General features: G+C 42.7%; 1 protein-coding gene across 2 annotated transcripts in view; it reads left to right on the top strand.

Annotated features, from left to right (window-relative positions):
* LOC128741758 (YTH domain-containing family protein) overlaps positions 1–18,794 on the top strand; it is a 36,599-nt gene extending 17,805 nt beyond the window's left edge. The window contains exons 3-7 of one of the 2 annotated variants that reach the window (XM_053837773.1): positions 6,690–6,835; positions 6,904–8,198; positions 13,969–14,639; positions 14,699–15,102; positions 15,625–18,794. In XM_053837773.1, coding sequence (XP_053693748.1) covers positions 6,690–6,835; positions 6,904–8,198; positions 13,969–14,639; positions 14,699–15,102; positions 15,625–15,822 — 2,714 coding nt within the window. In that variant the 3' untranslated portion in view covers positions 15,823–18,794. Of the gene's footprint in view, positions 1–6,689; positions 6,836–6,903; positions 8,199–13,968; positions 14,640–14,698; positions 15,103–15,595 lie in introns of both variants that reach the window. The other variant, XM_053837774.1, reaches the window with a different exon arrangement.
* Positions 18,795–19,993: the final 1,199 nt, after the last annotated feature.

The raw sequence follows: 19,993 nt of genomic DNA, 5'->3' as shown, positions 1-19,993 counted from the left end.
GGCGGAACGGAAGTTAACCTAGGAGCGCTCATGGAAGATAGTAATGTCCTAGCACCTGATCTCCAGAAGTCAAACGAGAAATCGGGCTGCTGAAGACCAATAAAGCCGCTGGGAAGGACCGCCTACCGGCAGAGCTTTATAGACTTGGTGGAGAAACGCTAGCAAAGGCTCTACACTGGGTTGTTTCGAGGATTTGGGAGGAGGAAAAGCTACCGGAGGAATGGATGGAAGGAGTCGGTTGTCCCATCTACAAAAAGGGTGATCGGCTAGACTGCTGCAACTACCGCAGTATTACGCTGGTAAACGCCGCCTACAAGGTACTCTGCCAGATCCTGTTACGCCGGTTGTCACTGATAGCACAAGGTTTCGTAGGGAATTATCAGGCAGGTTTCATGGGGGCTCACGCAACCAAATTTTTACTATCCGACCGATCTTGCAAAAATGTCGGGAGTACAACGTGCCCACGCATCACATCTTTATTGATTTCAAAGCAGCATACAATACAGTCGATCGAGGCAACCTATGGCAGATAACGCATGAACACGGTTTTCCGGACAAACTGACGTGACTGATCAGAGCTACATTGGATCGAGTGATGTGTTTCGTACGCATCTCTGGGACACTCTCGAGTCTATTCGAGAAGCGGCGAGGGTGCATGATGGCTCGACCAGGTCGAGAGCGATTTGCGTCTTCTGAGACAACCTGGAAATTGGCGACGAGTGGCCCAAGAGTGCTTGAAACAGCACGAGCCACCCCGGCTCTATGCTGAAGAAGAAGAAGAAGCAGAATAGTACTGAGAGAGAGAGGAGCCAGTGACAGATTATTTTCGTTGTCTTCTTCTTCTTATTTTACATGCAGAAGATTCAAACGGTACCATTTACATCAAGTCAGCATATTCGGGTTTGCGAAGGGTTTGAAATTTCATTGCAAATAAATACATCACAAATAAATACATCGTAAATAAATAAATGGTAAATTATCTCTATGTTCTGTGCTACTATATGTTGAATATCTCGACCAACGTGTCAAAAGGTCCAATGTGCAAATAAGAGATTTTCCTTGCGTCTCCTCTCTTATGCTTCTTACGGCAGCATAAATGCATTTCAACCCAATTTTCCTCAAGGATTGCTAAACCAGCAATCGTTTTATGCAAAATAGACGCATTCAAGTGTATTTATGCCGCCGTGATAAGCGTAAGAGAGGAGACGCTAAGAGAATCTCTCGTTTGCACATTGGATCTTTTGAAATGTTGCTCGTCATATGTAACAAATAAATAAACGTCAAGTAAATGGAGATAGTTACCTGTAACGTGCGTCAAATCCAGTTCTGACTCTCTGAAGCGCCTACTTCCTCGTAAATCTAAGTCAAACCATGACGATCGACCATGATCGATGACCATACCTGAAAATGCTTCATGTACATTCTGGAGCAGCTTAGTTAGTCGGTGCGAACTTGAGTGTCTATTTCCCACGTGAGGGGCGGTTCAAACAGTGTCGGTCTCGGAGCGAGCGGATGAATATGAAACGCTGTATCCCACAAGCTATTCCTAAGATGGCAGAGCCATCAGCGGGATGTAGGTCTCGCGACTCCGGTAAGGTAGTGACGGAAATTCTCACATACCACGAATGGAAATGGTAATTTCGAACGGATGAATCGGTATAGGACACGGCAAAGAACAAGGAAACGATTAATGAATGACGTTCGGAACCTCGGTACCAGGAATGTCCGAACTCCGAATACCACAATAGATCAAAATAATGGTCGCAGTGGTCAAATCTTCCGACAAAAAAAAAAATGTCCGAACTCTCCATGAACCAGGACGAGCCGTCTTGCCTAGTCGAGAGCTACATCGTCTCGGAGTAGAGATTGCTATTCAGGAAGTTCGGTGGCCAATTTCAGGAGAAAGCGAGTTTCGTGTAGTAGATCCTATTGTAGGCACTTTTTTTAAGTACGACATCTACTACAGTGTCAGTAGAAAGGCAGAACATGCAGTCGATTTCGTAGTGTCTGAGTCTGAGGCTCATATGCCGTGCCGTGCCACTATGCCGTGCCAAGGGTATGGCCTCCTGTCGCACCTGCTTTCCACGCACCCATCAGTAAGCAGTGTAAAAACTGAACGCCAGAGAGTAACAGATGACAGTGAAGAACCAGGCCAGAAGTTGCATGTCGCAGTGAGACTACACGTCAGAACGAAAAAAGGTATAGATAGACTAGTGCTGCAGGAAAAGGAACCCGCCGTCTAAAATACGCGAGTACGAAGAGCACATGCTCTTAGGTGTAGAGGAGAGAATCGCCAGCAACGACACACGGCGTTTGTACACAACCGTGAAGTACAGGACTTTTTCCATGCCTGTGATGTCCCAAGCAGCAATGTGAGTTTTATTGTACTTTTATGGTGGTTTTCATGACCAATTTTGGTCTTAAATGCCATCATAAGAGTATAATAAAACCCAGATTGTTATTTGGAGTGTATTGATAGTGCTGGTATCGTGCAATACTGGCAAAACGGCGATAGCAGCCAAGTGAAAGGAGCACTTCCAGCCGCTATTGAATGGAGAGGTAAATTCGGATCAGCAGGAACAGTATAAAAATTGTGAGCGATGGTCAAACTGTGCAGCCATCGACAAAAGAGGAGGTTCAGAAGGCAATTAATGAGTTGAAAAACGGTAAGGCTGTTTTGAAGGATGGTATCCCGGTCGAAGTTCTAAAAGCACTGAGCAAGCGGCTGTACGAAGCTATCCACCAGATCATTGTCAGGATCTGGGTGGAAGAACAAATGCCGTAAGCCGGCGAGTACCAAGGTAGTTTTCGTTGCCCTCCCTGACGAATCAAATGTATACTCTGCGATAGTTACCACACAAGTTCCTGGAGAACAACTTGCAGAATCATCATCTGTTTGTTTACTTTAAGTCGGCATACGATTAAGTCAAACGAAACGAGCTGACAGATATTGCTAGACATTGTTTGAACTGATTCGTGCGACACTGGATGGTTCAAAATCATGCGTCAGAATAGCGGATGAGACCTCAATCACTTTGGTGACGTGGGCTGAAGAGAAGGGAATGCACTCTAACCTGGTATTCGATATTCCCTTGCAAGGTGCAACACGAAAAACAAGTGTGAAAAGAAATGGGACTATCATCACGAGACCTCACATGCTTGTTGTTTTTGCGGCCGACGTCGATATCATCGGAATCAACCGTAGAGCGATGGAAGACGCGAAGCAGCGAAATTGAGACTTTTTTCGAGCAAGTGCTGCAAAACAGTAAACATCAAAAATTGTGGTCACATGAATAGTATCCGCTTGGCAGGTAGTGACTGTAGTCCAAGTTGGAATTATACGATTATGCAATCGATGCTCGGTTTTTTGTGGATCACCAATTGGGGAAACTCCAAACCATATCGTCCAACCAAGGCATTTTTGGCAGTGGTCAACAACGTCAACAGGTGCAAAGAATCCCTATATAGAAAGGCATATTTAAAACTCTAAGATATTCTTATTTTATGACCCTTTGAGTAAGCGAGCTTTAGTTTCTCTCAGAAGTTCACGACTCATGTTTCGAAGAGCAGAGTGCAATATTTCATGTGCTCTTGTAGTTTCAAACAATTTATGATTCAGCCATCATCGGTAGGCAGCGTTTATGCTTTGGTTCGTTCATTTTTGGCTAAATGTACGTACATATCCTAATATCATCCATCGGTCATACATATTTTATTTCATGGTTATGGCTATAAAAACACTTTCATCGTCATACGTGCCTACCATTTCGTGCATCCTATTTTATTGTGGTCACTAATAAAATACCACATCGTCATATCGGTGTTCTATATCAGTTTTTGTTATGTAAATTGTAGTTCTCGTTTCCTTTTCTCCCATTCATGAGCATGATTCTATTCGCATAGTCGCACCAGTCGTCACGAGCTCGACTTTTTAATTTGCGTGCATGTTTTAGCGGAGCTCAATTCAATGCTTTCCTTGCCGGAAGCTCCAGGCATCGTCGGTCTTTACCGAGACATATGTACACTGCAAAGCAGTTTGGTACAAAACCGTCAACACCCAAAAAAAAAAACAAATCGGTTTATTTCTATTTTCAGTGTGCGCCCCCAATCTACCCAAAAACGTTACGCTAGGGAGTTCCCTAACTGTAGAATAAATGTTGTTGGATTTCTCAAACTTGAAAATAAATATAAACAAACTCACCCGAAGAAGAAGGGTGCGCGAAACGGTGACATACTTTGATAAATTGAAAGAATATCGAAGTAGACTGTGCGATAGTTCCTTGTGTCTGCGGAGCACTGTAACCCGATTCTGTCGACTTGTCCGGCCGGAATCCTCACCGATGCACAGGGCACAGGAAGTCTGATTGATTTCACTGCTTTCTTGTTCGCTACAGTTTTTTTGTTGTATTCTCTATTCATTGTAGACAGTTGTTTCGTAGTTGCAAATTCTTCTTCCTTCATGTATTTTCTGTTTGATGTAATACGTTTTGAGTCATGAACTTTGAACAAAAGTAACAACCCCCTACTTGCATTGCACAAATGTATACTAATAAAATGTGAACAGTCAAGTGTACAGTGTTTGTCCTCTCTTTCCTGTTCTTTTTCTCTCTCTCTCATCCATAACATGATTAAGTAGGTTATGGTTATGGCTCGCAGCAGACGACATCGGGTGCACAGTTCCAATATCCTCCGTTCAGCGGTGTAGGCGAGACGACTGCTTGGTCCAATGGGAATGAAAGTATAGCTATAATCGGTGGTGGGTACACTAGTAACTAATATTAACTCTATAACAGCAATTTTTGGTTTGTTTAAATAACCCCTACCGTACCTAATCGTTTCACTTTGCCGACATTGTTTGTTTTGTACCATTTTCCCCCCATATTCCCTATATCCAACAACATTGTTCAAACGGTGAGGATGATGGCAGAAACTTGCCAACCACTAGTGTGGCTAGGGGCTTGCAAAGCAGCTCCTTCTATTGTTGTGGTTTTAATTTGTTAACTTTTTTAGTTTATCACTACTTTTTCACGAGTGCACATTTGCTGCAAGCAAACCGACTAGTTTTATTTTCCGACCGAAAATTTAACAGCTTTATATTTAGACTAATCTCAAGATTTTAGTCTTGACCTTGGAATGAGGTCATACATATATTAATATTTTTTTTGAAACGATGGTTCTACAATTGATGAAGGGACGGTAGGACGGACCGGCACAGTGTCGTCGTCCTGAAAGTAAATAGTAGTTAGATTAAAACTTCTCGCTCGGTGGTAATCTGCAATTGATGCAGGAAGCGGCACAATATGTGTCGATAACACAACCAACACGCGTAGCTATCCTTGAGAAGTGGATTTTGCGGTCTCCTTTTGTCCAGCGCCTCTATGGTTCAAAGGTACAAGTACCAGCGAACCACATGCCCTGGAGGGTGTTGTGGGTTCGAATCCGGTTATAATCTCAGATTACAGCTTGGTTCGACTCATGCACCTTCCAGCATTGGACAAAAGGTAGGAGTCAAAATGACTACTTGTCAAGCATAGCTACCAATACCCCCCCCCCCCCTTCCTTTCCGCTCTTCCCCCTCCTTCACCAAAAAATTTTCATTTCTTTCCCCTACCGTCCCTTCATCAATTGTAGAACCATCGTTTCAAAAAAAAATATTAATATATGTATGACCTCATTCCAAGGTCAAGACTAAAATCTTGAGATTAGTCTATTACATAGGAACGGGGCCTTCCCTCGAAAACCCGCGCCGAGAAACGCGGCTAACATACGCTGACGGACGAACAGCGTCGCGTGCAGTACCTTGCAAGTCGTAAGGACCGGCACAGTGTCGTCGTCCTGAAAGTAAATAGTAGTTAGATTAAAACTTCTCGCTCGGTGGTAATCTGCAATTGATGCAGGAAGCGGCACAATATGTGTCGATAACACAACCAACACGCGTAGCTATCCTTGAGAAGTGGATTTTGCGGTCTCCTTTTGTCCAGCGCCTCTATGGTTCAAAGGTACAAGTACCAGCGAACCACATGCCCTGGAGGGTGTTGTGGGTTCGAATCCGGTTATAATCTCAGATTACAGCTTGGTTCGACTCATGCACCTTCCAGCATTGGACAAAAGGTAGGAGTCAAAATGACTACTTGTCAAGCATAGCTACCAATACCCCCCCCCCCCCTTCCTTTCCGCTCTTCCCCCTCCTTCACCAAAAAATTTTCATTTCTTTCCCCTACCGTCCCTTCATCAATTGTAGAACCATCGTTTCAAAAAAAAAATATTAGCTTTATATTTGTTGGTGTCTTTATACTAAACTATCGATTGACGGACAAATGTGTTAGTCAGTCTCTGGACGGCTCTATCTATAGTTAAAGCTGTTCAGCTTTAACTCCAGGGATCATTTTATTTATTTTGGTTTTTTAAAAAATTATTGTTATTAGAATATATGCAAAAGAGAAGGAAAATGTTGCTTTGGTCATGTCCTGATTCCTAAACATTTCTTCCGAGAGTTTGACAAGGACAAGGAGCCGTTCTGCGGAAAACCGTTTAGCAATTGAATGAGGACAAAGTACTCCCCGCTATCTATTTGCCGTGCATTTGCTTTGCTCTGATTAGCATTTAACACAACGTTCGCTCGAACGAATTGCACTAATTGGATCCTTTTCTGCTTCTTCGAATCTTTCTATTATCACCAATGAACACAGGAAATGATTACAATAATTCATGGGGATCACAACAAATGAACCACGGTCATGCTGGTGCTGGTGCCGGAGGACATTCGCAGAGAAAACCGTACGATGATTACTACCACCGGAATCAGGGAGTCTACCAGGGTCACGATGGAATTAAGGTATAGCGCTTTTCATTTCCACTTCACAAGTTTCATCGTTCGCTATTCATGATTGTTCTATTTTCTAGAATGTTGAGCAAGGAATGCAGGGACTCGGCCTCGGCTCGATGCACCACGACAGAGACGCAAACCATCATCATGCCAGCGGCAATTCACTATCCAAATCTGATCAACATCACCAGCAGCAAAAGGAAGCTCCCAAAAAGATGACCTGGGCTTCGATTGCGTCGCAACCGCCTAAACCGCAAGTGAACACCACTAGTACGACGGTGAAGAAGAAGGGCCCTGGAATGCCCCCACCACCGATGGTTCCTGGTAAACACAACATGGATATAGGCACTTGGGATTCGCCTTCGAAGAATGGATCGGGCACCATAGTTCCGACGCCAACACCGCCGGCTATCGTTCCACCACCCGTGGTGGAGCCATCTCCACTGGCCGAGCAACCAGCTGGGAAGGGATCGAATAGTGCGGCTGCTATGATGGGTGGTGGCCAGGTCGGTGGAAGCGGCGGTCACCATCAGCATCACCAGCAGCAAGTTCAGTATGGACACCAGCAAAATATGGCACCGCCTGCGGGAGCGCATAATTCCCGTTGGCCTACCCCTGGTCAGGCCCAGAATTCACTGCCCCAGCAGCCCACACCACAGCAATCGAATCAAGCTGCTGGTGGAAGCGGAGGAGGCATGATGCCGCAGCAGCAGCATCATCCCCAGCGATCCGATCATCGCCAATATCAATCGACTGGCGGGCCACATCAAAACAATAGCCGAAACTTTTCCGGACCGCCACCATCGGTGAATCAGGGAGGAAGCGGTGGACAAGGATATCACCAGCCTCCTCCGTTCCATCATCAACCGCCTTCAATGCAACATCAGTCGCATTCTCGACAAAATCAGAATCATCACGGTCCGCCTCCAACGGTGCATCATCATCAACAACAACCGCAACAGCAGCCACACGGTGAACGAGGAAGCTACCAGCAACCTCCTCCCCAGCATCAGCGTCATCCTCAGGACGATCGAAGGGGATTAGTGAACAATGGGCCCAATAATTATCATGATAATTCAGCGTCTCAACAACAACAACAACAGCAGCAGCAGCAGCAGCAGCCATCTGCCTTGCAGCAACCGCAACCAACGGTTCAACAACAGCAGCAGCAGCAACAGCAGCCGCAACAACAACAACAATCCCAGCTCCAGCAACCGCCACCGGTTGCATCACCGCACTCTCCTACGCCAGCCAGCGGTGCAGCGGACCCGAGTGGTGCCGCAGTTCCGGCCCCGATACCGAACGCATTGCAGAACAAAAACAACTACAATCCGCCCACACTCGATATGCTGGACACTGCGCACCTAGCTAGGTAAGTTTTTCCGTAGATTTTAACGATTATTTTTAACCAGCGTATGATATGAACATTTTCAAAGGATACCATAGTAGCAGTAGGGTAAGAAGGGGTAAGATGGGTCAGTTGCATTAACATGATAGTTTTACCTTAATCCAAGCTAACGATTTTTTCACAGAGTATCTACAGTGATATTTTTTTTTATAATCATCATATAGCGTATTTTATTCTTTATCCTTTTTCGATAAAAAAATTTGACTTGAAAATTTCTGCCTTTCTAGCGCGATACACGAAATAAGCAAAACGAAGCTGTAAAATTGTTTGCCACTCGACCACGCGAAAGGAAAGGGTATTGACTGAGTAGAGCAACACCTTACGGGGTACCTTCAGAAGGGGAATCTTTCACTTTAGTCCCTCAGAACAACATGCATATTGTTGCATAGGCAAATAAGTGCATGCCTTATCTCTGAGTTGACTACTCGAGATATTTGTGCAGTCACAGTCGTGGACAATGTCCATAGGGGCGCCATGTCTACTGTTCTGCATACTTACCAGTGGTAAGTTACCACACGATGAACCCAGCGACAATTTCAGAAATGTGGTGAGATACTGCCAATCTAATGGGCTTCCGCTCATTGTAGGCAATGATGCCAATGCCCATCACATCATTTGGGGCAGCTTGGATATCAATCTGAGAGGCTCTGATTTGGTGGAATATTTGAGTAGTACCAACCTTGGAATACTCAACATTGGCAATTGTCCAACTTTCATACGAGCTGGTAGAGAGGAAGTGTTAGATACAACATTCTGCTCTAACAGGATCAGTCATGAGTTGGCACAATGGCATGTTTCAAATGAGACACCAATATCTGATAATTGCTTTATATATTTTGATCATTTGGGTGTCTCCTTGAACGCTGCAACATTTCGCAATCCGAGATTTTCCGACTGGGAACTCTTTGAGGAGGAACTGGCGACGAAATTTCAAGGATTCGAACCGACGATTGAGTCATCGATCGACTTGGATGTGGCTGTAGATGTCACAACATCTTTTATTGCGGAAGCTTTTGAAGTAGCTTGCCCGCTAAAAACTATTAAAACGATTAGAGGAACACCGTGGTGGAACTCTCATCTCGCGGAACTAAAGAAACGATGCAGGAGAGCCTGGAATAGACGTTGGAGGGATGGCGTGGAGCCTTTCAAGCTGGCCCGGAAAGCCTATGCAAAGGCTTTACGGTCTTCAGCACGCACGAGCTGGCACAGGTTCTGTAGCAACGTTTCCAGTTTCGGCGAGGCAAGTCGACTTAATAAAATACTGTCAAAATCGAAAGATTATCAGGTTAATAACATTCGAAGTTCGAACGGTGAATACTGTTCGAATGACAATGAAATCCTGGAATGTCTCTTTTATAGTCACTTTCCGGGCTGTGTGGAACCTGAACTTCGAAACGATCCAGAAATCGTTTTAGGTGGCTTAGACTCATGGGCTTTTGCTCGGAGACTTGTCACAACTGAAGCGATTGAGTGGGCCGTGAACAGCTTCTCTCCATACAAATCTCCTGGAACAGATGGAATATACCCTATTCTACTGCAGAAAGGATTCAAGTACTTCAAACACATTCTAAGAAGGATGTTTGTGTGTAGTATTGCTATTGGGTACATCCCAACTCAATGGCGTGAAATAACCATTAAGTTTATTCCTAAAGGTGGACGCGCGACATACGAGCAAGCAAAAAGTTTGAGACCAATCAGTCTAACGTCTTTCTTGCTTAAATCACTTGAGCGGATTGTTGATCACCACATCCGCGAAACAAGCTTAGTAGAAGTTCCTCTTCATTCAGCACAACATGCTTATCAAAGTGGCAAGTCTGCATCTACCTTATTACATGATGTGGTGGATAAAATTGAGGTTGCTTTTCCACAAAAGGAATCTTGCTTAGGAACTTTTTCGGATATTGAAGGCGCGTTTGATATTGTATCTTTCGCTTCCATTTTGGAGGCTGCTCGTTATCATAATGTGCCTTCAATAATCATAAAGTGGATAGAACAAATGCTTAGTAACCGATTGCTTTTTTCGTCCTTACGGCAAGCGAGGATTTGGAAGCAAAGTGTTTGTGGATCTCGACAAGGTGGCGTTCTCTCGCCTCTTTTATGGAACCTTGTGGCGGATGGCCTACTGAGGAAACTCAATGGTCTAGGCTATCCGTCATATGGTTTTGCGGAAGACTGTCTCATCCTAGTAGATGAAAAGTGCATAAGCACATTATTTGACTTAATGCAGCAGGCACTACGAGTCGTGGAAACGTGGTGCCGAGAAACTGCACTTTCGGTAAATCCGAGCAAAACATCCATCGTCTTATTTTCAAGAATTAGAAATACCAATGGAGCTCGCGCTCTGCGCTTTTACGATTCGGATGTTGATGTTGTGAACGAGGTGAAGTACGTGGGGTTGATTCTCAACTCCAAGCTGGTCCACAAATATTGATTTCCGAATTAAAACAGCGTGCATGGTCTTTGGGCAATGTAGACGAGCAATTGGAAACTCTTGGGGGCTTAAACCTAAATGCATACACTGGTTATACACGGTCGTTGTCAGACCAATACTGGCGTATGGTTGTCTTGTATGGTGACAGAGAGGGGAAGTTGTGACTGTCCAGACAAAGCTAAACCATCTTCAAAGGATGTGTTCAATGGCAATGTCTGGTGCATTTACTACAACTCCTACTGCCGCCCTAGAAGCTATTTTCAATATTAAACCTCTACACTTCCACCTGAAGCAAGAGGCACTAATATGTGCTTATCGACTACACGCGATTGGCCTTTGGCAGTCTGTGGACGGTTCCACTGGTCATACTCGATTGTGGTCGCAAATTGTTGCTGAGGACAAGTTTAGTCTGTTCGAACGCAATCGCTTGTGAAGCCCATAGTAAGCACGACTTTCGCTGATAATAAGAAGACAACGAAAACAATCAATCTGTCACCGAGCTGGCTTCTCTCTCTCAGGTAGAAATATCTGATGCGCCTGATAATCTAGTAAGCACGATAAAGGTTATAAACCGTGCTGAATATTTGAACGTTCATCGCTTGTTAGATTCAATAATTTAAAAGTTACCCTATAATATGTAGATTACATGGTTGGAAGAACTATGCAGAAGCGATCAGTATTGCCCAAACTTATCTAGACTGAACGATGAATGAAACTGTTCGTAAACATACAACGTTTGATTAACCCTCTTGTCCCGCAATTTCAAGCAGAAAACAAGAATGCATGTTCACCACGACAATAATAAAAAATTCGTCAGTAAAAATCCGTCGCCTGCGGAAATGAACCTACCAATTGAGAAGTTGTGAGCGAGTGAGAACATGTTCCACTGATAAATGCCAAGAAAACACGGTTGTTGTTGGTTACATCCCAGAAACAAAACCACACGTAAATCAAATGAGCAACAGAAACCAACAACAGAAAACACAGGCGAATATGAAGAGAAAGCCAAGCCGATTAACTCTAGCAAAGGAAATCATCATCAGAAAGCCAAAAATCTACTCCCAAATCGTTCCGGAACGCTTCGGAATAGGGGAAAAGAAGTAAGGACCGTCGCATTCTTGGACGCAGGGTCCTCATTGACAATGATTGAAGAAGAGATAGCGATTGAATTGGGGTTGGAGAGAGGTACAAATTCCCTCAAGCTTATCTGGATACAAAATGTTACGAGACAGTCGGAAAGCAGACAAGTACGCATCGCCATTTCCGGTCCGTCAGAGAAATAGTTCAATTTAAAAAGTGTAAGGACCATCAGTAATCTCCAACTACCAACACAGGCTTTAACCATGGAAGCAATGAGAAAATATGAACATCTGGAAGACTTGCCGAGCTACACGATGGCACGACCATCCATCTTGATTGGGCTAGATAATTATCATTTGCTAATGTCCATGGAAAAAGAATGGTCGATGAAAATTTCCCAATGGCCATGAGAACCAAGCTCGGATGGGTTCTCTTTGACAACCAGAAAGAAAACATTGTAATGACCATCCAGGAAGATGAAGAAAATATGCGAAACATGATGCGGCAACTTCAGTACAGAGGACTTCGGAGTCAAACAGAACCAGGATCTTCCTAAATGTAAGGAAACAAGAGAGCGGAAGAAATCATCAACAACACCTTGAAATACGACGGAGGAAAGTATGAGCTCGGGATACTATTTAAACAACGCTCATTCAAATTCCGCAAATCTACCGAAACGCTCTAAGGCGGCTCATTTTAACAGACAAATTGCTAGAAAAAGACGAGACATTAAAACAATGGAAAAAGAACAACATTTAGAAATATTTAATAAAGCGCTTTGCTAGAAAGCTAACGCCGGCAGAACTGGTAGCATCTACCAATGCATATTATCTACCGCATTTTAACGTCATGAACCCAACTAAGAAAAAACCACGATTAGTATTCGACGGCAAGGCAGAAATCAAAGGTGTATCATTAAACTCGGTTCTGCTATAGGGGCCGGACACCACGACATTCATTTTTGAAATCTTGCTCCGGTTTAGTGAGGACACTAGCTAGAAGACCTGACATGGCTTTGGAAGAGTCGGAATGGAAGAATTACTTCTCTCCAGATGCATAGGCCTTTATAGTAGCGAAGCAACTAGCAGGAGACGGGAAAGGCCGAGCTTAAATTAGTTTTGGTTTGGCAACATCAATCGGTTCAGTTCGCGTCAGTTATTGCACGGTTACTAAGTCCCGCGAACCCGATACTTTCGCTGGGGGGACTTAATCCGCACGCGTAAGATATGGTAATAATATTTATTGAAATTTGCAAAGGTTTTGGTTTCACACAATCACATTCAGGACCATGATGACTGAAGTGCGATCCGCTGACGTAGAGTGGCGGTGGAGCTCGAAGAGTCAGAGACAACTATATTTACGAAGATACTACAGTTATATGGAGATATTCTCGTTTTAATTGGCTGTCAGTCTATTGATAGTAGAACAGATTTTGTAATCTTTCCAACGCTTCCACTGTGTATTTCAGTCTCAGTGCAAATACAGGACAAACGGGTGCAATGATCCAGTTAATTAGACAGAATAACAGGTTTTTAAATCAAATTTTACGACAGACAACAGCTTTAAATCCATCCCTATACAAAACAGATGTGCGACAAACACAATTTTACCGACAAGTAATTTCTATGAGACACAGATACTTGACAAAGAGCAGACAGTATTGTACGTATAATTCAAAAACATTTTACGACAGACCTAACATGTAACACTTTGTAGCAATTCCTGAAGAAGACTGAAATACACAGTTGAAACGTTGGAAAGATTACAAAATCTGTTCTAATAGACTGGCAGCCAAATAAAACGAGAATATTAAATTCTACAGTCGACAGAACAAAGTTATAAAGAGAGCTAAAATACCGCCCCTGGGGTGATTTGTGGTATCATGGCGATGAAAGGTAGTCGGATCACGGTTCCCAATAGTTTTTTTTTTAGCTAACGCCCCCGAACTCTACAGAGAACATTTTACGTCTATCCCGATGTTGATGGAGATCAAATTAATTGCGTTCAAGTCTGCATCCTTTTTAAATGGCATGACGACTTGTCCGTCATATTGCAAACATTCGACTATTTTCCAAAAAAGAATTTACGTCATGGCCCCGTATATAGTCATGAACAAGAAAGAAAGAAGGAAACGAAAAAGTTAGACAAGACACACAAAAAGATTACAAGATTTTTATATCGTAGACACGGTTGATCATTCCAAACATTGTTTTCCATTTTCAGATTCTTCGTAATTAAATCCTACTCGGAGGATGACATCCACCGAAGCATCAAGTACGAAATCTGGTGCTCAACCGAGCATGGCAATCAGCGGCTGGATCAGGCGTACCGCGAGCGCGAGGAGAAAGGTGGCATGGTGTATCTGTTCTTCTCGGTTAACGGTTCCGGTCACTTTTGCGGAATCGCGCAAATGATGACGGCAGTGGATTACAATTCGAATTCGAGCGTTTGGTCGCAGGACAAATGGAAGGGCACCTTCAAGGTGCGCTGGATCTACGTAAAGGATGTACCGAATGGACAGCTGCGACACGTCCGATTGGAGAACAATGAAAACAAACCGATCACGAACTCACGAGACACGCAGGAGGTGCCGAATGCGAAGGGGCTGCAAGCGCTGAAAATTATTCACAACTACAAACATACGATGTCGATATTCGACGATTTTATCCACTACGAGAAACGGCAGCTAGAGGAGGACACCAAGAAGCATGACGTGCCTGCTCAGGGTGGTCAACAGTATCGATCGCAGCAGTACGGTGGTAGTTACGACAGTGGCCCCGGCAAGTATAACAGCTACAACAAGTATAACGATCGAGATGGCAACGGTGATGGTTACAATTCTCGCGGAGGATACGACAGTCGCGGTTATCAAGGGGGGTACAGCAAGGGTTATGGTATGTTGTGCGCTGAAATTTTATTGATGGAAGGTTTAATACATATGGTTTTTTTGTAGGTGGGTATAACAACCGTGGCCCGTACAACCAGGATGGTGGTAGGGGAGGCTATCAAAGCTATGACAGACGCAACAATAATAGCAACAATAGCGGTAACGGTAGCAATAGCGGTGACGATCGGGAGGGCAGTAATTATCCTGAGCGCTCGCGGGACGATGGCGGTAACGGCGGTTATCACCAGCGTAGCGGCGGCAGCGGTGGCGGCTATGGTCGCCCCAATCGGGATTATTACGGACGGGATGACAACCGTGGCCGCACCGATTACCGTGGCGACGGAGGCGCCGATGGTGGTTACAGGTCGTCACGCTCCGGAGGAGGCGGTGGCGCCGATCGTGGTGGTTCGGACGCCGAAGGCGACAACAATGGTGGTGGCTATCGAGGCGGTTCGAGAGACCACTATCGGGTGGGTAACTAGAGTGCAAGCAAAACAAACGGGTTAGTGGTTCAATTATCTTTCTACATGGTAACCGGGTCTAGTGGAAGGGTGGTTGGTTCGCAGTTGGTTGGTCAGTGTTTCGAGTTTGAATGTGTTGTGATCTCAAAAATGCATGGAATTATTCAGTCTGCAAGCATAATGTTTGTTTATAACACAATGGAACATTTTCTTGAAAGTAAACCTCTTACGTTCTGGCAGTCCAGTGAAAATTTATTATTTATTTAAATTAATTTATGTTATTTTTAATTCTACTAATAATCGATCAAAGCGAACTTCTGTGCCCTATTATTTTTTTGAATTTTGAAAATAAGGGGTGATTTTTTCGTGTTAAACAATGGCATACTTCAAACTTCTGTCGTCAAACTTAACGAACGAACTGATAGCCTCTGCATATTGTTCATCATATGTTGATTCGAACACTATTCTCTCTTTCTCCGCCGACGGAAACTTTATTTTGCAGAAATAAGATTCTCGGTATCTCGTTCGCAGCCCCGTAATGACCTCGGCAGTCGCGGATCGCGGGTCGCTCCTCCGAATGCCCGCAGCACAGCTGCCAGCGCCAATCCGTCAGTAAACGCAGTATCATCCGCGGGCTCCTATCGCAACAGTAACAGCAGCGCTGGAGGAGGCGGTGGCGGCGGCAGCGGTGGTAGCGCTGGCGATAGCGGCGAAGGTCAGCAGAATTGAAGCACCGCTGTGCGTGGCAAAATATAATGTCTTTTAAAGGTTTGATCAAATTCTAGCACTAAATTTACCGCTACATACATACACACACGCCGAATGCGGGAACAAGACAGCAGAAATACAAATTATGCGTATAAGGTAGATCACCGAGAAAAAAATGAATGTTGACACTCGAGGTTTGATTGAAAGAAGAAAATCAATGGTAAATTTAATATATCCATTCATAAAATATTTAATAAACGTTAAGGAAGGAATGATCTTAAAGATACTAAGGTTGGATCGTTATAGTCGAAGCCAGCAGGAAAAGAAAAAAAAAAGATTATGACTTGTTAAAATATAGTAGTACAGATCGTATATATCTAAGCAAAAGGTAATCAAAGAAATTACTAAACTCGACGTTCTTACGATTTATTTTTATCACAGCTAAATATTACGAGAATGTTAACAAACAATATTCCTAAAACGCTTTGATTTGCTACACTTTCTGAGGAGATAAATAATTAGAAAGGAATCAATTGACAAAAGTGCTGCCGTTAGTTAAAAAAAGACCATGCAAGAAACTTAATACAAGAACAATGCACAGTTTTAAAATTTTTCGATTTATTAAACTACGAAGAGATGATGTTTTTTTTTGTGGTGGAGTGGGGAAGCACTTAAACCGATACCATTTAAGCAATGCCAGGTGTCACCCACCCTCCGAGGATGTGTGAGCTGCTGCTACCAGAATGGATGATGGCGGGAGAATCGAGGACCGGAAATCAAAACTCGCTCGCTTGTCCCCTGCTGGACGGTGGTGACTGGTGACGAGCAGATAGAGTCATCGCCCCCAGCGCGCGCGTGCGAGCCAACTGAAGTGAGTGTGTGCTTTCGAAGTGAATTTTTGATACTCTCTCAAAGACTGCTGCTAAACTGGACAGAACAATTGAAAAAAAGTAAGAAACATAGAAGCAAAACAAGTGCTGCAACATATGTGTGTGTATATTTTCGAAGATACTGAATATCAAAGAACCAAAAAATAGCCACTGCAACGTCGACTGAAAAAGTACTACCCTTTTTAATAAAGACACGAACAAATTGCCAAGTATTAAGTAGTTCAAACAAGTTCAGTTTTAAAAGTCCAAGTATTGTTTCCTGTTGATTTTTGTATTTTAGTGTTGTTTAATTAGCTAAAAACGAAGCAAAATGGAAAGTATTTTCCAACCACACATCGTTCAACGAGACTCATCATCATTTGCTGATCTCGAGCCATGCAGCCGACCGTAATAAAAAGCCCATATCGTCGTATGGTTTATTTTTCACTAAAGGAAAACTAACAGAGGAAGCCGTTTCCTGTCCTCGTAACATGGTGAGTAACACACAGGAAATAATGGACCGTTTCAATCATTGTTAAAACTCATAACACGAACACTTTTATAAGTGGAAACCTATTTGTGATACAACAACACATCGTCGTTGGTACTAATGTGCGAAAAACAAGTGTGAGAAATCCGTCGAAAGTGCGCGCAACCGAAATCGAAAATTCTAAGTGCAACAACAACTGAAGAACATTACTCCCCAACGGTGCAATAAAATGCCCCATCATCCGCGGTTCTGCCGAAGATAACTACAGCCGAATCACAAAGCCAACAAAGAAAGAACGAGTTCAATGGCTCAATACAATGGAGACACGGTGTTTGTTGATTGATTTATTAGTTTTTTGCAGAGTCGAAAGAACTAAAAAAATTGTGCTGACTTTACTCAAGCTAGTTCACTAATAAACGAAATACACTTAAAAAACTTAAATCTAGATGGACATTTAGAACAAAAAAAAAATCACTGTTTACACTCATCGGATCAAATGTGTTTTACGAATAGAAGCTGCTAGGAAAAGAAAGTTCAACAGTCAATAAAGTAAAATCTTGATTTTTTGGTAAACTATTAAAGTTAAGCTTTACTTGATAATTGAAAGTTAGACGAGAAAAAATAAACAAAAAATAATCGAAATCATAAGTTCAAAGTAGCAAACCACTGTGGGAAATTGTAGCGAAGGGTTTGCATGAAATTGGATCATTCTAAGTGTTGATCATCATTCATGAACTAACGAAGTTTACCAGTAATGTGGACGCAAACAAAACTTTTATTTTGAATTTGCTTAGCAGACAATAAACAAAACTGTTTCTGCAAATTCTCACTAACCCGGATTAGAGAACTTTACGTTCACAACAGTGTCGCACCTTGCAAAACATTATTCAATTCGTAAATCTCCTTTTTACTACCGAATATTATTAAAGAACAAAAAAATCTAACATTTAAACTTATTTATGGATAACTCCAATGCTATGATGGCAAACTATCGTTAGCAGTTAATCAATTGACACAAGCAAAATGAAAGTCTGTCTAACAGGAAAAAAATTGAGAATGATTTAAGCAAACTAAGTAACATTTAAGGAAGTAAAAAAAACACTTATATTCAAAAAAAAAAACAAGATACAAAGATTCTAATTGAATTGAAAATGAATCATGCCGATAAAAAAAAAGAATGAAAACACCTAAACAATACAAATGATGATATAGGAGGATTTAGTGAATGAAATCAATTAATTTATAAAAGGTATAATTGCATAAGAAATGATTAAAAACTATGAATTAAGAATTGAAAGAAAAAAAATAAAGATACCCGATATATAAGTGGACAACCGATCGACGGTGATGCAAGAGTATGTATAACGATGACAAGCGAGACCAGGCAAAGCTGAAAAACAAGAATAAGAAAAACTGTCTGATGAGACAAAATATATACAATTAATAACAGCAATTAAAATCGATCAATACCCGAGCGGAAATCAGCAAGAATGCGAAAAAAGAAAGAGAAACAGTAAAACACAGAGAAGCCAATCATAAACAACAAACAAACAAAATGATGAACATTAAGAAATGTACATAGAAGTAAGAGATACAAATAAAATGCAAAATCCAATGAAAAAAAAAGTAATAAAAGGCATATTGATAATAAAAGTTTTGCTCTTTTTTTTCGGTGTGTCCGAAATACCTCCGCTTAATGGAAAAGGGCAAATGCATGTGCTCTAAATCCTAATTAGGCTAATTTAAACTTCATCGATATTTATAAACCCATTTGCACGACCAAAACAAAGCAAGCTGTGGTGTCATTTGCTGACAGTTGAGTTACTAGTTTTTTAGCGATTGACTCGGTTATACAAGTTATTCGACGAAATCGTGTCGCGTGTGACTTATGTATACCAAAAGTCGACAAGTTAAGTAAAGTGACACTTAATGGGACTTTCATAATAGGGCCCATAATAAAGATCGCTTCCGTGACGTGGAACAGGTGATTGTATGTGGATTGCATGAATTATGTTCCGAAGACATGTCGATTTCTATCTCAAATAGCAAGTAAGACCGTATAACAAAGGTTCCTTTCACCACTAGGTGGATTAAATTAGGTTTTTTTACGAGTAGGGAAATCTGCTGAGCACCTTAGAAGATACGGTATTACCAGACACCTAAGAAGACAACTCAGGGAGTGGGGTTTAGGTATCCCGACCTCCCTAATGGGATGTGAGGATCCCGACCCACTAAAACCCTACTCGAGTCTCCAGCCTCAATTCCCCCTGGCACCACCTTATCGGTATTACTTCAGGGAGGGGCTATTGTGCTTAACGCACTCGCTTAGATAACTATTGCTTCTTTCTATTGCCCACGAATCGAGGGCATATATGTTCAGCAGTTTCTTCTACATCCACGCATTCGGAACGCGCGGGGGACTCCGCATCCCCGAACTTGTGTAGATACTGTCTGAAACAAGCATGCCCTGACAAAATCTGTGTCAGGTGGAAGTTGACTTCGCCTGTCGACCCACCCGGATACGTCCGGGATAAGTCGATGTGTCCACCGGCCTTTTGTGGAATTAGACCATGCCCGCTGCCATGTGGTCATCAAGGCCGATCTTGTGGTACTCCGTATGCCTCTAGTTCCACGTTAGTTGAAGCACTCTACGTCTTCGCTGATGATGATGCCAATAGGGATCATACCCGCTAAGCAGGGTTGCCACATGTACAGATTATTCTGTGTTTAACAGATATTTGAAAGAAATCGCCTGTACAAAATCTGTATGCATAGAATACAGATTTTCGCCAAATTACACAGATTAAACAGATTTTTGAGCTTTTACATGAGA

Source organism: Sabethes cyaneus, chromosome 3, assembly GCF_943734655.1.
Source record: "Sabethes cyaneus chromosome 3, idSabCyanKW18_F2, whole genome shotgun sequence".
Taxonomy (NCBI): Eukaryota; Metazoa; Arthropoda; class Insecta; order Diptera; family Culicidae; genus Sabethes; species Sabethes cyaneus.
The sequence above is the reverse complement of the archived record's forward strand: the minus strand, read 5'-3'. Positions and strand labels throughout refer to the sequence as shown.